The sequence below is a fragment of the Podarcis melisellensis genome (assembly GCF_964234715.1).
Source record: "Podarcis melisellensis genome assembly, chromosome: 13".
Taxonomy (NCBI): Eukaryota; Metazoa; Chordata; class Lepidosauria; order Squamata; family Lacertidae; genus Podarcis; species Podarcis melisellensis.
The window spans coordinates 44,580,010-44,594,755 of record NC_138545.1 but is presented as its reverse complement, the minus strand read 5'-3'; the positions used below and the strand labels follow the sequence as shown (position 1 = coordinate 44,594,755).

General features: G+C 44.0%; 2 protein-coding genes across 3 annotated transcripts in view; one reads left to right on the top strand and one right to left on the bottom strand.

Annotated features, from left to right (window-relative positions):
* Positions 1–328, bottom strand: part of TUBG1 (tubulin gamma 1) — a 23,663-nt gene extending 23,335 nt beyond the window's left edge. Inside the window, exon 1 of the mRNA XM_081884232.1 lies at positions 240–328. The gene's annotated coding sequence lies outside the window, so the exon portion shown is untranslated. The remainder of the gene's footprint in view (positions 1–239) is intronic.
* Positions 4–14,746, top strand: RETREG3 (reticulophagy regulator family member 3). 2 transcript variants are annotated; one of them, XM_081884217.1, is made up of 9 exons: positions 4–355; positions 4,811–4,917; positions 6,856–6,883; positions 7,984–8,110; positions 9,021–9,105; positions 9,682–9,819; positions 10,251–10,333; positions 11,174–11,306; positions 11,990–14,746. In XM_081884217.1, the coding sequence occupies exons 1-9, from the start codon at positions 108–110 to the stop codon at positions 12,436–12,438; spliced, it is 1,398 nt and encodes a 465-aa protein (XP_081740343.1). In that variant the 5' UTR covers positions 4–107; the 3' UTR covers positions 12,439–14,746. The 2 variants fall into 2 exon arrangements, with proteins under 2 accessions (XP_081740343.1, XP_081740342.1); XM_081884216.1 differs by having other exon boundaries at positions 6–355; positions 6,853–6,883.

Genomic DNA, 14,746 nt, shown 5'->3' with positions numbered 1-14,746 from the left:
CGGCGGCGGTAGTGCCGCTTGCCTCTGCGGTGTCCGTTGGTGACGGAGAACGATGATCCTCCTCCGCCATCCGCGGGTCTCCCGGTGACGCTGGGCAGAGAGGAAGGATGGAGGCCGAGGCGGAGGCGGCCGGAGGAGGAGGAGGCGGCGGCGGCCGGAGCGGCGAAGGTTCCCTCAGCGGCGCCCAGGCCCCGGCGGCGTCGGAGCGGGAGCGGCGGGTGCGCGCGCTGAGCGCCTACCTGAAGGGCCGCCTGGGGCCTTACGAGCCGGCGCTGAGCGCCCTGCAGGCCACGCTCGTCTGGGAGAAGCCGGCGAGGAGCGCGCTGGGCTGGGCCGGAGCTCACGCCGCCTTCGGGTGCGAGGGGCTGAGGGGGGTCAGGAAAAGGGGCCTCTCGGAGGGATGGAGGAGGCGAGGGGACGCGGGCGGGAAACGGGCTTGGCGTGGGGTGAAGCTTATCCTTCTCCTGCGACCTGAAGTAACAAATCCTGAGGGAATATCCTTTTCAGGGGTTTGCTTTTGTTTTGGCGGGTGGGGGTGTCGGGTACCTTGTTAAAGTCATAGAATTGCAGGCTTGGGTTCTGAGGGTCATCTAGTCCCACCCCGCTACAATGCATGAATCCTCCCCCCCCCAAAAAAAAAGTGGGGCTGGAACCCACGACCCTGGCATTAACCCAGCCAGATGGCAAGGTATAAAAAAAATATTACTGTATTATTATTACAGATAGGTAGCCGTGTTGGTCTGCCATAGTCAAAACAAAACAAATTCCTTCCAGTAGCACCTTAAAGACCAACGTTGGTCTTTAAGGTGCTACTGGAAGGATTTTTTTTGTTTTGTATTATTATTATCATCTTTATTATCATCATCATCATCATCAAGAGGCTCCTGCTTTTCAGACTGAGCTGTCCCAGGTTGTTGGTGTTGTTTGTTTATTAGCGCTACCTGAAGTAGCAAATCATGAGGGAATATCCTTTCAGGGGTTTGCTTTTGTTTGGGGGGGGCGTGTCGGGTAAAGTCATAGAATTGCAGGCTTGGGTTCTGAGGGTCATCTAGTCCCACCCGCTACAATGCATGAATACCCCCCCCCCAAAAAAGTGGTGCTGGAACCCACAACTCTGGCATTAACCCAGCCAGATGGCAAGGTATAAATAAATCATTATTATTATCATCATCAAGAGGCTCCTGCTTTTCAGAGTGAGCTGTCCCAGGTTGTTGTTGTTTGTTTATTAGCACTACCTGAAGTAATAAGTTATCATTGAGTGGCGTGGAAGCAGACTTGAAGTACTCTTTTAGCCTCCTTTCACAAAGTTGGAAGGGGTCCCAGGGGTCATCTAGTCCAACCCCCTGCAATGCAGGAATATTTTGCCCGAGGTGGGGCTCCAACCCACGGCCCTGAGATTAGGGGGCTCATACTCTATCAACAGAGCTATCCCTGGTTGTTATTTATTACAATTACAATTATATGCTTATTTATACTGCACCCCCCACCTTTCCCCCCAGACTACAAGGGACTACCAGGTCTTACAACAGGTGGCTTAAACTCTCCCAACGAAATGAGTCTCTGAAGAGGAATATCCATTATGTTTTTATGAAGCATGGTGGTATTCTGATTAAAAGGATGGCTTATGTGGCAGCTTTGCTGAGCTCTTGTCAGGGAGCCTGGCCTAGAGGCTAGGAAGAAAGGGACTTGCTGGAGGCTGGTCCATTTGGGGAATGGGGCACTGCGCCACCAACCTTGGGTTGGCCTCAGTGAGCTGCCACTACCACTCCATCACCCTTCTTACTGCCAATCCAGGGGTTGGCAGCTTCTTGAAGAATTTGTAGAAGTCACAGAATTGTAGGATTGAAAGGGACCAGTCCAGCCCCTGCAGTGGTGTTCCCATGCAATGGAGGAATCTTTTGCCCAATGTGGGACTCGAATCCAAGATCCTGAGATCAAGAGTCTCATGCTCTAGCAACTGACCTATTGTTGGGGCCCATATTCTATTGCCCCTGTGAATCCCTCCTGTCTGCACGCCTGTTGTCAGTTTTGAATAAAAAAGCAAAAAGTAATGGACTGAGGAAGAGCTCCTCTCTCCACCCTCCATTGTGAAGACAATTCTGCTTGCTAGCTAGCTTGCATCTAGTGTTTTGACATCAAGACAGTATATGGCATAAAAGTATTTATGGGAATAGAGCCTTCTTTGTGTCCAGAAGTGAGATTTGAACTGATCTTATTTTTGCTTTAGTTTTTTCCTAGCCAGAAAGTTCATGTATACTCTTAAAGGCTTAGACCCAAGGGAAAAGGTTGCCGGCAGAAGTCATTGCCTAGATCTGTTTTATAATGTGGGTTTGTTAGGCAGGTTGGAGCATGCTGAATTGACAGAGTTCAGTTGCTCTCTGTTATGAATCATGAGGGCTAGTGATGGGTGTGCTGGCCAATCCTGCACTTGCCATGGGAACACCTGGAGACTTGATGGAGCTGTTTGGATACTGGATGGAAAAGTTAGGATCTTAGGCTTTCCTAGTGCTTCACTCAGCATCGATGGGTGAAGCTATGATCCCCTCCCTGAGGTTCAGGTACCCTTTATAGAATCCCCTTCAGTTTCTTAGACTGATTCTCAACCCAGCAGAGCAAAGCTTTGTCCTTGGCCAGCCAAAATCTGCCTCTTATGTGGTCACTGCCTGTGCTTCCAGAAAGTGGTTCTGGAGATCCAGATTACAGACTTCTGATCCTCCGTTCTAGAGAGTAATGGCGTCTCATTGTGATAGACTGCTTCTCAGAGCACCAAGCTGCTATGCCTGCAGCAGTGCTTTTAAGGAAACAATAGGAAATGTGTGGTCCCCTGAACTGCCTTCGTGTGAGCGTAAGCATGTACCTGCTGACCTATGTCTGGAAATAAAATGTTCAGTTGCAATTAATAAAAACAGAGGATGAATGCAGGCAGTTACACACTGCACAAGTGACTGGGGAACCCTGGTCTACCCTGCTCTCAAAGGGAAATCCTCTGATGCTTGATAATCTATTATTGATAACCTGTTGTTATTGGGTGAACCCTGGGGGAAGCTTCCCCATTCAGTATGACCTTCACCGCAGCAAGATTGCTTTAAATGCACACACATTTCCTTTGGTTGTACTGTATTTATCAGCCAAGTACCGTATTTTTTGCTCTAAAAGACTCACTTTCCCCCTCCTAAATAGTAAGGGGAAATGTGTGTGCGTCTTATGGAGCGAATGCAGGCTGCGCAGCTATCCCAGAAGCCAGAACATCAGCGATCCCTCTTGCTGTTCTGGCTTCTGAGATTCAGAATATATTTTTTTTCTTGTTTTCCTCCTCCAAAAACTAGGTGCGTCTTGCAGAGCGAAAAATACGGTAATTTGTATTCTGGAAAACAGACCTGAAGCGTGTTAATTCCATAGGTAGGACACCAAAGAAAGATTGGCATTGTTCTTGATAGGAGCCTGAGGTCTTCTGTGTATCTTCTTTCTAAGTACTGGTGTGTAATTGGGTCTCATTGAAGAGCCCCTTATTACATGCCTCAGATTGATCATTTATATCATTAGTGCTACAGATGGCTTGTGACTTTCTCCCAAGGGCTGCTTCTCATTAAATGATTGAAAATAGCCATCTGTCTCTGATTCTGGTGGACGCAGCTCCTTCCCAACAATACTGATTATATTTGACTAATCATTGCAGAGAAAGCACACAGCTCTTATTCAGTGAGGGAACAAGCAAGTCTTCAAATCTTCTGAAAAAAACAGAACCTCTGAGCTCACATGTCATTTTGTGTGTCACTGCTGAGTGGTTCTGCCTCTCACTGACTTAACAGGCTTCTTGGCATTCACTGAGTATCTCTCTTGCTACATTTAACAGACTGCAGTCATTCAACAAGGCTCAGCCTTAGCTTACCAGAGATATTAAGACTGTAAAATCCATAGTAATTTATGTCTATGTTGAAACATAATGACAAGGATCTTGTGTTGGCTGCTGAGTGTTTCAGTTTGAAAAAAGTGTAATCTTTCTTTGTATGCATGGATACAAAGTTATTTACATGTTTACATTTATGGTAAAAATAATTTTGACTATAGAAAGCTGTGTATTCACAGTTTACTAGCACTGCAGATTTTGCTTCTGGTTATAATTGAGTGGAAAGTGACCACTGACTTGAATACTTTCTAAATGCCCGATATGTTGATACTCATTTGTTTATAATGACTCTTAAGAGATAAATAAGAATAACATGAGAATATATATATATACACACACACAGCCATCTTTCTGTAGTCCATAGGCAGTTTTAAGCTTTCTCCCACTTTTCTGCAAACTCCTGACACTTGATGCCAAACAATTTTTCTTCCCTTGAACTTCGTCTCTTTAAACATTGTCCTGCCAGAAGGTACAAACCATTGTAAACTGGTTCCTGTCCACAGCAACCCATATGCTTAAGATTTCAATACTGTATAACGATAATAAATAAGCTGCAGCTGCCATAAATGTCAGTTTCCTTCTTGATTGGCAGAGTGAATAGCTAAAATGATCAGTTTTCAGATCATTAATCAGAAACAGGATGGTATCTGGTAGATGTCATAGAGGTCACACACACAAAATCGTCTCTCTCACATTATTTAACCCTAATGGAAATATACTGCAAAGAGCTGTTGTGATACCTTCTATTCCTTACCTGTTGTTTTCTAACCTCTTCCTGCCAATCATAAGGCAATAATTATTTATCTTGGGATTCTCCTGCTCCATGGCCTAACACCAGCTCTTGCTTTTAAGGTAACATTTCTAAAGGAAAATTGTGTACTGACTAGCTTTATTTTCCCTCAGGTTTTTTGCTCTGACGTCTCTTCATCTGATATTCTTGGTTGCTTTCACCCTGATACTAATAGTGTGTTTAGATCAGTGGAAGAATAAAATATGGCCTGAAATAAGAGGTATGTTTTTCCCTACTTGACCCTTGAATCCAGCTGTGGTCTCTTCCCCCATTTCTGAACTCAAGAAATTGCAGATCTCATTAATCAAAACAGTCATTGACAAAGATCTTGTAAACTGGGCGCCTTCCTAGTTGAAATGAATGTTTAGGAGTTGATAGTGTTGAAAAGGCTCCCTGGCTGCTCAGATGGTGGGAGGGAGAGGAAGTATTCCACCATAATGAAACTGGTGGTTTGGAAAATTGGGATTTGTATTTCAGGTTGCTGCCTTTTCACTACTTGTTCATGTGTAGGAGCTTTGCTTTCCAAATTCACTTACCCAGATCTCAGATGTTCCAAAGATCTGCTTTTGTTCTCTAGCTCCAGAAAAAGCCTTTGTTTATCAATGTTAAAACATATTCCAGAGGGGTATTTTTTCTTATTGGTTATAGAGACATACAGTCCAGGCATTAGTTCATCATTAAATTGAGCATTGAACTAACATCTTCGTGTATATCTTAAATTATATTTTAGTCTGAAAGCAGTCAAGTCAATTCAGTTCATAGGGAGGTAACCATGGTAAAAAAAAAATCTTTGTTGACTATAGTAGTAGTTAATGACATAGAAAGCTGTATTCATGAAGGATGGAAGAATAAATTAAAGCAGTAGTTTTAAAGGCTTCATTGAAGACTGAAACCTGATGGTTTTTCTCTCTAATATGCTGGAGCTGAGGTAATATTTGATTAAAAAAACTTGTTATTAATTGAAAGCCTGCTTGCATTTTGAGAACTATCACCTTAGATAAGAACTAAAAGAGTATTAGTTCAGGTTGCACATAATGCTAAGCAGAATCATGGTTTACTGCAAGGCCGCAGGTCCTTGGAGAGGAGATGGTAGTTTCTTGTTCCTCCAGTCCTACTGCTATGAGCTAAGCCATAGTTTGGCTTAGTATGTCATCCAAACCCAAGCTTGTAGTCTGTCTCCATCAGATAAACCATGAGCTGTAAAACAAGGGTAAACTTGAGTTACTTTTGTGTCAGACCACGAGCTTGATTTCAGATTACATGAATGACTGAAGAGCAAAGTGACCGTAATATCTTCTCTGGCAACCCACACATTTGCACTAAGCTATGGTGAGGTTTGGGGATGCGGGTGGCGCTGTGGGTTAAACCACAGAGCGTAGGGCTTGCCGATCAGAAGGTCAGCAGTTCGAAGCCCCGCGACGGGGTGAGCTCCCGTTGCTCGGTCCCTGCCCCTGCCAAAGCACGTCAAAGTGCAAGTAGATAAATAGGTACCGCTCTAGCGGGAGGTAAACGGCGTTTCCGTGCGCTGCTCTGGTTCGCCAGAAGCGGCTTAGTCATGCTGGCCACATGACCCGGAAGCTGTACGCCGGCTCCCTTGGCCAATAAAGCGAGATGAGTGCTGCAACCCCAGAGCCGGTCATGACTGGAACTAATGGTCAGGGATCCCTTTACCTTTACCTTTATGGTGAGGTTTAGCATTACATGCTAACCAGATCATTGACTGCTAGCTCTCCCCCCACCCCCCATCAGGCTGCTATAATAATAAGAGCATTACAAGAAGCTATCTTGAGGAGTGTTTTAATTTTTAAAATACATTCTAAATATATTTGCAGATTTATAAACTGCTTCACAACCAACAACAAAATAGCAAAAAATACAAAATGTTTGCATTTGTAAACTAAAGGCAACAAAACCATTTCTACAATTGTACAATTGCATTTGTACAAAATTACAAACATAATAAATAAAAAAGTTGAGTTTATAAAAGTGGGGGCACAGGATAAAATACTAAGCTCAGGATGTTTTCAGTTGCAGGCTGTCAGTGGGAAACAATTATGCATTATTCTCAAGTCATCTGTGTATTTTAATTATGCAGCAAAGAGTTTTCCCGGGCATTTCCCTCACAACTAATCCTGATCTGTCTTTAATGTTTTAGTAGCAAGACCTGATGAATTAGACAATGAAAGGTATGAAAAATTAAATATCCTTTTCTTTGTAGCATGTCTCATGTTACATGTGCTTGTGTGGCTTAGCTGTAATGCTTTTTGTTACTTTAAACCTTATTGGCAAGTGAATGCCCTTCCCTGGCTGGCTGGATGGAAGGAAACATCCCTTGCTCCTAAATATTGTTGCTTACCTACCTCTTCTCATAGTTTGTAACTAAGACTGCAATGCCATGCTTGCTTGGGAGAAAGTCTACTGCTAAGGCCCAGAGTAAGGTTGCAATTCTGTGTCCTATTGCAGTGAATAGGACTTCATTCTGAGTTGACACATAGAGCATTGTGCTGTAAACCATTATAGTGGTACCTTGGTTTGCATACATCCTGGTTTGCATACGTTTTGGATTACAAACATGTCAAACCCGGATGTGCCTGTCCCGGTTTGCAACCTTTTTCTGGATTACAACCCTTGTGGGGTTTTTTTGGATTACAAACAAAAAAAATTGGGGGGCCTCATTGGCAAAAGCGCACCTTGGGCTACGACCTGTTTTGGTTTACAAACGGACCTCCGGAACATATTATGATTGTAAACCAAGGTACAGTACCACTATATTAGGATTAGGTTGCAAGCTACATAAATCTGAGACCTTGAACTCTACATGCACTGGGTTCTTAGAATCTCCAGTTTTCCTGGGGAAATGGGTTGAAAAGCTGGGGAAATCCAACCTGTTCACTGCTCCTTAATCTCTTCGAGTGCACAGCCAAGGACATATAGATTTAAGAACTTATTAACACCCTTTCAACTGCCTAATTGTGAATACATGTGAGTGGCTTGTTTGCCTCCAGTGTCAAATGCTTCTGCGCATATCCCATTGAAATGAATTGAGAAAATCTCATTTACTTCTGTGGGATATGTGCTTGGGAGTGCCACTGGTTTACAGAGAGCTCAAATTAAGCAAGTGTGGGTGTTAAGTTCAAACGCAGGGTCCGTTTCTTGCGTGTGAAACGTGAACCCTGAGCAGCTTTGATGAGGTGGAATGAGAAGAGGTCTATTTTAAAACTGCAGTAGGATTCATTTCTTGATTTTTTATTAGCAAAGTAAGATGTCGTTTTTGTTCTCCCTCCAGCTGGGGCTACGTCCACCCCCGACTGCTGAGTGTGCCTGAACTATGTCACTATTTGGCCGAAGGATGGGTCACAGGAGACAGCTTCATGAGGAACCTGTTGGGCTTCAAAAGGCAAAATCCGGGCAAGGTGAAAAGCAGTCCTCATTGATACTAGCCATCGGGGAATAGGTTGGAGGGGAAGGGGAAGCAAAGAACCAAGAATAGCAGCAGTTTGAATTACTCTTTTCATTATGTAGAGGTATAATCCATCTGGGACACGGGTGGCGCTGTGGGTTAAACCACAGAGCCTACGACTTGCCAATCAGAAGGTTGGCGGTTCAAATCCCTGCGATGGGGTGAGCTCCCGTTGCTCAGTCCCTGCTCCTGCCCACCTAGCAGTTCGAAAGCATGTAGATAAATAGGTACCACTCTGGCGGGAAGGTAAACGGCGTTTCTGTGCACTGCTCTGGTTCTTCAGAAGCGGCTTAGTCATGCTGGCCACATGACCTGGAAACTGTACGCTGGCTCCCTCAGCCAATAAAGCGAGATGAGCGCCGCAACTCCAGAGTCGGTCACGACTGGATCTAATGGTCAGAGTCCTTTTTATAATCCATCTGCAACTGTGTACGCAAAGTGCTCTGTACAGGTGTGCTTTCATTACTAGGAAAGAAGCAAACTGGAGGCTTGAGAGGCAGGTACAAAGGGGAAGAGGAATGGGATGCCAAAATGGAAAATACCGCAGCCATCCTATTAGATGGAGCTTTCATCAGACTGGTCTTGCTTCCACCTACGTTCCAAAGTAGAAATGTTGCCCTGATTCTGTCAAAATCACTCCAGGGCTTGGTCCAAAGGTAGCTGTTGCTCATGAGGTTCCTCCCTCCCTCTCTCCTAATTCTTATGCAAGTCTTCTCAAGCAGAATTCCTCTGTTTTGGTCTCTGTTCCCAAGCAGTGAGCTTGCTGGCAGCAGGCAGTGTGTCTGTATGATCTTGAGCCGTAGGAGCCACTTTGCTCATTTTTCTCAATTCGGTAGAGACTAACTTTGGGTTTTGTTTTCCAGTTCTGCCTTCTGGCTTGCGGTGTCCTCACATTTTTGGCTGTGTTGGGCCAGTACATTCCAGGTGTCTGTCTTGCCTATCTAACAAGTGAGTATCTGTGTGCTGGGTGGGGATTGGGCAACAGAGTGCCTTTCACTTGAAAGTACAGAGCATTTGCAAACAAGGTTATTCTGAGCTGTTCCAACTCGGTTGCATTGCAAACTTGTGTGTACATAATGTTTAAACAGTCCCTTAAGTGGTTTACAAAAAAAGAAGAAAGTACAAAGCAAACAATAAAACCACAAACATATCTATACGTTTAGATAAGCTCTTTCTGTATGATATAATACATGATATCTCTGTTCTATTATATTGTATCCCAAAATGCCTTCTGAGACTGTTTATTGAACACCAACACTCTAATCATCCTCTTCCTGCAGTGGTTTCCTTTTTTTTTTTTTAATAACAATTTTTATTAAGTCTTCCATTTTAACAATCCAATCAAATCACATTAAATATTCCAAATACATATCATAAAGTCCAAATATTTTGCCAAATTATAAATTTTTGTTGGGGCTTCCCATGCTTCAAGTTCAGTGGGGTCCAATCATCTTATGTTTCTACTGCCTTGAGTTTCCAAAAGTTCCTTCTTTGAGTCCTCCTGTTGTTATCCTCTTCCTGCAGTGGTTTCCATCCTTCTGTGGCCACTTGCTGTTTACCACCGGCTGGCTCACCGCCTGTACACCAAATTGGAGCCAGCTCTGCAGCGGCTGGACTTCAGTGTTCATGGCTACATGATGTCCAAACATAAGGAGAGGCAATGTAAGTCTTCTGCAGGGCTGGTACTAACTCACCCACTCCTTGTCTGCCACCTCTTTTTGTTGGTGATGTGAGGAACCTGAGAAGATCAGATGAAAACACTGAATGAATCAGTAGTTACCTAAGAATGTTCCTCGCATCCCTGACCACACTTTGTGGGGGTTTGAGGGGGGGAGGAAGAGAATGGGCATTTCCCACAATTGGATGAGCAATTGAATGTCTGAATGTCCGGAATTGTTGCAGTCCTAATTAGGGCACAGTGGTCAGTTAGCATTTTAGCTCTTGGGGCGCCCCTCTGCAGCCTCTGGTTTGCAATCCCAAAAAAGTCTTCTCTCTGGATCACACCTGCTTCTTCTGCTTGGCTTCTTTACTGGCATGCAGAGTTGTTTCCTTCCCATTTATAACTGCTATTCTGTCCCCTGATTTCTCTGCAGTGCGACAAAAGATGCTGAGCCATCATGCTGCTAGTGCTGATGGGAGCGACAGTGAAGAAGAACTTGCTGCTTTCTGTCCCACGGTAAATAGGGCATGGATCTTGTTAAACAGCAAAGGTAAAGGTACCCCTGACCATTAGGTCCAGTCACGGACGACTCTGGGGTTGTGGCGCTCATCTTGCTTTATTGGCCAAGGGAGCCGGTGTACAGCTTCTGGGTCATGTGGCCAGCATGACTAAGCCGCTTCTGGCGAACCAGAGCAGCGCACGGAAATGCCATTTACCTCCCCTCCGGAGCGGTACCTATTTATCTACTTGTATTTTGATGGGCTTTCGAACTGCTAGGTTGGCAGGAGCAGGGACTGAACAATGGGAGTTCACCCCGTTGCGGGGATTCGAACCACCGACCTTCTGATCGGCAAGGTCTAGGCTCTGTGGTTTACACCACAGTGCCACCCGCCGCTAAGATAGGGTGCTGCTAAGATTGGGGTGGGGGAGGGTAAGCAACAAGGCGGCCTGTGAGTTTTTACTCATGGTCAAACTTGCCTGATTTCTGAGATAAAGCATCTCCTGCTGGCTCTTTTCTTCTTAACTTGAATATAAAATTGTTTTTTTATAGTGCCATTGGATTTCCCTCATTACAACTACATCTCATACTTTCAGAAGCAGATATAGGCATTTTAAATTTTGTAAAACAATTTTTGGGCAACACTTGGGTGGCTGTAAAATGAAGTAAACACCTCCAGAATGGAAATGAAGAACTGGAGGGCAGTGCCTGGCTTTCAAGTTCCTCATTTCCATTGCTGAGAGGAATGTCTCTGGGCCCATGTGGTGTTGAATAGCATTATGGAGGTATGTGTGCTCTCCAGTAACCCAAAGTTATCTTGCTGAGATCTTTTGTTTTATCATTTGCTTCTTTTCAAGTTGGATGATGCAATAGTTGCCAAAGAGCTGGCTATCTCTGATTCGGAGCACTCTGATGCAGAAGTATCCTATACCGAGAATGGAACATTTAATCTCTCACGAGGTCAAACCCCCTTGACAGAGGGATCTGAAGGTGAGGACAGCTATTATCGAAGTTATAAAGAACATAGTTGCTACCAAATAACATATTAATCGTACTCTTGCAGCTGTTGGTTGTTGGGATAAAAAAAGCAAGATATCAGAATGTTGATAAAGTGAGACCAGCCAGCCTTCCAACATGGAAAGTTTGCCTTGGTCCTGCTTTAAAAAGCTTGTAGTTTACATTGAATGAAGCAGACAAAGATTGGTGCAGGCAGAAGCTGAGTACACTGGTCCACTGAGTGACAGAACCTGGAATTTTATTCTTTGAAATGGGAGCTTTCAGTCCTCAGCACCTTCAATTGAGGGCTTTCTGGTGTTAAGAGTTAGAAAGGCTTCTGCCTGCCGGATTGTTTTAAGACCCATTTGCCAATTAAGAATGCCAGAACCCAGATAGAGTTAGTTCTTGGTCCCTCAAATTCAATTCTGAGGTCTGCTGCAGTACAGAAGCTTTGTAAATTTTCTCTCTCCTGCAGAAGAGGCAGCTCAGTCAAGTATTTGGGAATAGGTTTCATAACTCTAATTTTTTACTCGGCCCCCAACATTATAGATCCCTGTGGGAAGACAATATAGTTTGAAAGAAATTATTGCCTGTTTTCCAATAGGAAGTTAGGCTACTTAGTGGTAGGCAAAGAAACCAAATATTGACTTTTTGCCAAACTAATTCTCTCTCAATAGACTTTGATGGCCACAGCGACCCTGAGGAATCCTTTGCCCGAGATCTTCCAGATTTCCCTTCCATCAACCCTGAGGTGACAGGCATAGACGATGAAGATGATACCAGCATAGGCATACCAAGCCTTGCCTGTCGTGTACAAGGCCAGGAAGAGCTGCGACTTTCTCATGACCGGGAGGAAGTGACCTCAGATATCCTAGGTAACCTGCCATTAATGCACAACCTCACAGATGACTTGGCTGGCTTTGTGACCAGGGGAATGATCCAGCTGGCCTTGTCGGGAGCCTCCCAGTCTGGCTCTGTGCCTGGCAGCAGACGGCAGCAAAGTGCCAGGGCTTTCCTCCGGACCTCCAGCTCGGAGCTCGATACAGATGCTGAAGGAGATGACTTCGAACTGCTGGATCAGTCAGAGCTGAATCAGATGGATCCATCCAGTTCCCGCGGCCAATAAACAGTTGTCTTCCCTTCCCTGCTGTGGCTCTTCTGTCTCATGGAGCACAGATGGAGAGCCTTGTGCAGGAGTAGGATAATACCCCATTCTTTGATGTAAAGCCTGATTGGGCAAATTTGGAAGACAGTGTGAATTTTAGAACAAAACCCTTCTGGTGCAGAATCGGAAGATATTTGTTGCTGAACCTGCCATGCCCTTCACCTTTCTAGCTTGCTGTGTGTTGCACTCTTTGTTCAAAGCCAAAATGTCCCGCTCCTGTGGTTCACGTTCCAAAACGGGCCTTCCAAGACAGATCTCAGCTCATGTTTAATGCAACACAAGTCAGGCAACAGGAATTGGCTTTTATTCAAAAGCCAGATAAAGAACAAGTTCTAAAATCTCTTGAGTGATGGAAGTGACTTGTGCCCAGCTGCTGATTGTAAGAAGGAAATCTTCAGATCCAATTGAGTGTACCTCTGTTATGTTTGTGTATGGGACCCTACCCTGACATCTGCAAGGTATAGGAAGCAGCCTCTATCTATCCCCAGTAAGCATTTGCACGTAATGACCCCAAATCCTTATGTTTTGAACTTCTGGAGCTCTATTCTGGCTCTTCTCGCACATGATAATGGCAATAATATTTTGGTGGGTTGGACACTCACGCAAACAGTCACACACACACACTTTACTATTAACTATTTCAGAGAAGTTCCCAGCACTAAAAATGCCCTCCACCCTGCACCATAAAGGTTTGGGCAGAAGCAACAAAAGATTTGGCTCCTAGTTACCCTCTGTCATTCACCAAAGCCAGCACCGATGCGGGAACCATGAATATGCTTCCTCACTAAACAGTCTGCAGTCTGTAGTGGCAAAGGGTCTGTTAGTCTGGTGTGTCCATGCACTGGTCCATGCACTGTTTCAGAATTCATGGATGTTTTATGCTCTCAGATGGCCCCCTCTTTTTGAAGAAAACAATATAGGTACTACAGAATTTTTTTAGCCTAGGGTCACAGATGAAAACGAGTAGCAAAGCCAGACTCCTAGGGCCTGCTCGCCCACAATATGTGCAGTTTTGCAAGTAGAGCATAAAAGTGGGGATCACGGCTTCAGAATATTTCATTAGAAAAAGCCTCTGTTCATACTGAATGAGACTAGTATCATCATTTCTGTGGATCTCTGCAATCAGTATGGCGGCAGCATTGTTTTGGCTAAAGGTATTTGAAGACCAAATTTAGATTGGCTCGATGACTGATTTAGGGTACCAGATTCTCATATCTTGGTTGCACTGTGTGCATTGCTGTGAAGATGGTGCTGTGTTCCTCAAGAATAAACCATTTACAAATGGCATCTGGATGTTGCTAATGTTTTGGTTTGGATTTTCACAGGACCCCCGATACCTGTTTCTCCTTGTTTCAGTAAAACCAGCACAAGTTGTTAACTATGCTCGTATGATTTTAACCAGTGTCTCAGACCTGCAAAGAACCTCCACAGAACATACTGTGTGGAACTATGTGCTGCAGCTAGTAAGTTGGTGATCCATATCTTCCCTTATAGAACACCACATCCAGACTTTGGGTTTGTATACAAAAAGATTGGAAGAGTGTACCTTAGAAATAATTACTCTTGGTGCAAAGCCATTCTGATAACCCTCTGTGGACTGAAGAGAGAATTGAATAAATGCTGTGCTTTTACTTTTAGTTTTATTTAAAAGGTTTCCAGCCTACTTTCACAACTTGTGAATCTGCTGAACTGAACCATCTTGAATACCTGCATATCCAATTAGCCTTCTAGGTTCCCATAGTTCCAGCTCAACTTGATTCCTATTTCAGGCTCTGTAGTTAGGCGTTTACATATTTTCCCCGACTTCGCATCTGAAGACCTCTGTGATACGCTGCCTATTGTTTTCTTGGCCAAGCAGTAATGTGATGTAGATGCTATATGCCTAAATAGCACATTCTTGCAGAAAAGACTCAAGAGGGTGGTGCTTTGTATATTTGAAACAGCTTGGTTTTGGTAGCATTTGTGTGGCAATATCATGGTGTTTAACTGCCTTTTTTAGTGTTTACAAATCAGCCAATATTGTGGAAGTTTATAGAGTAATTTGTCATCTTGCAGAAGTTTTTAAAATAAGATGCTGATAAATTTTGAGGTGGGAAACTGACATTATTTCATTAGGTTTTGTGTTATGTGGATTAGAACAAGATTTTAGTGCAATAAAACAACCATACCTTACCCACTGTATCAGTAGTGGGATGATACTTTTTTGTTTTTGTTTTTATTGAGTGTTTCTTTCTGCCCTAACTGGTGCAAAATAAAGAATTTGAGACAA

Bases quoted from the DNA above. Each gene is read 5' to 3' on its own strand.
- RETREG3 (XM_081884216.1), top strand. From the start codon at position 108: ATGGAGGCCGAGGCGGAGGCGGCCGGAGGAGGAGGAGGCGGCGGCGGC. The intron at 356-4,810 runs GTGCGAGGGGCT...ATTTTCCCTCAG, and splicing joins GGAGCTCACGCCGCCTTCGG to GTTTTTTGCTCTGACGTCTC. The intron at 10,334-11,173 runs GTAAATAGGGCA...CTTCTTTTCAAG, and splicing joins TTGCTGCTTTCTGTCCCACG to TTGGATGATGCAATAGTTGC.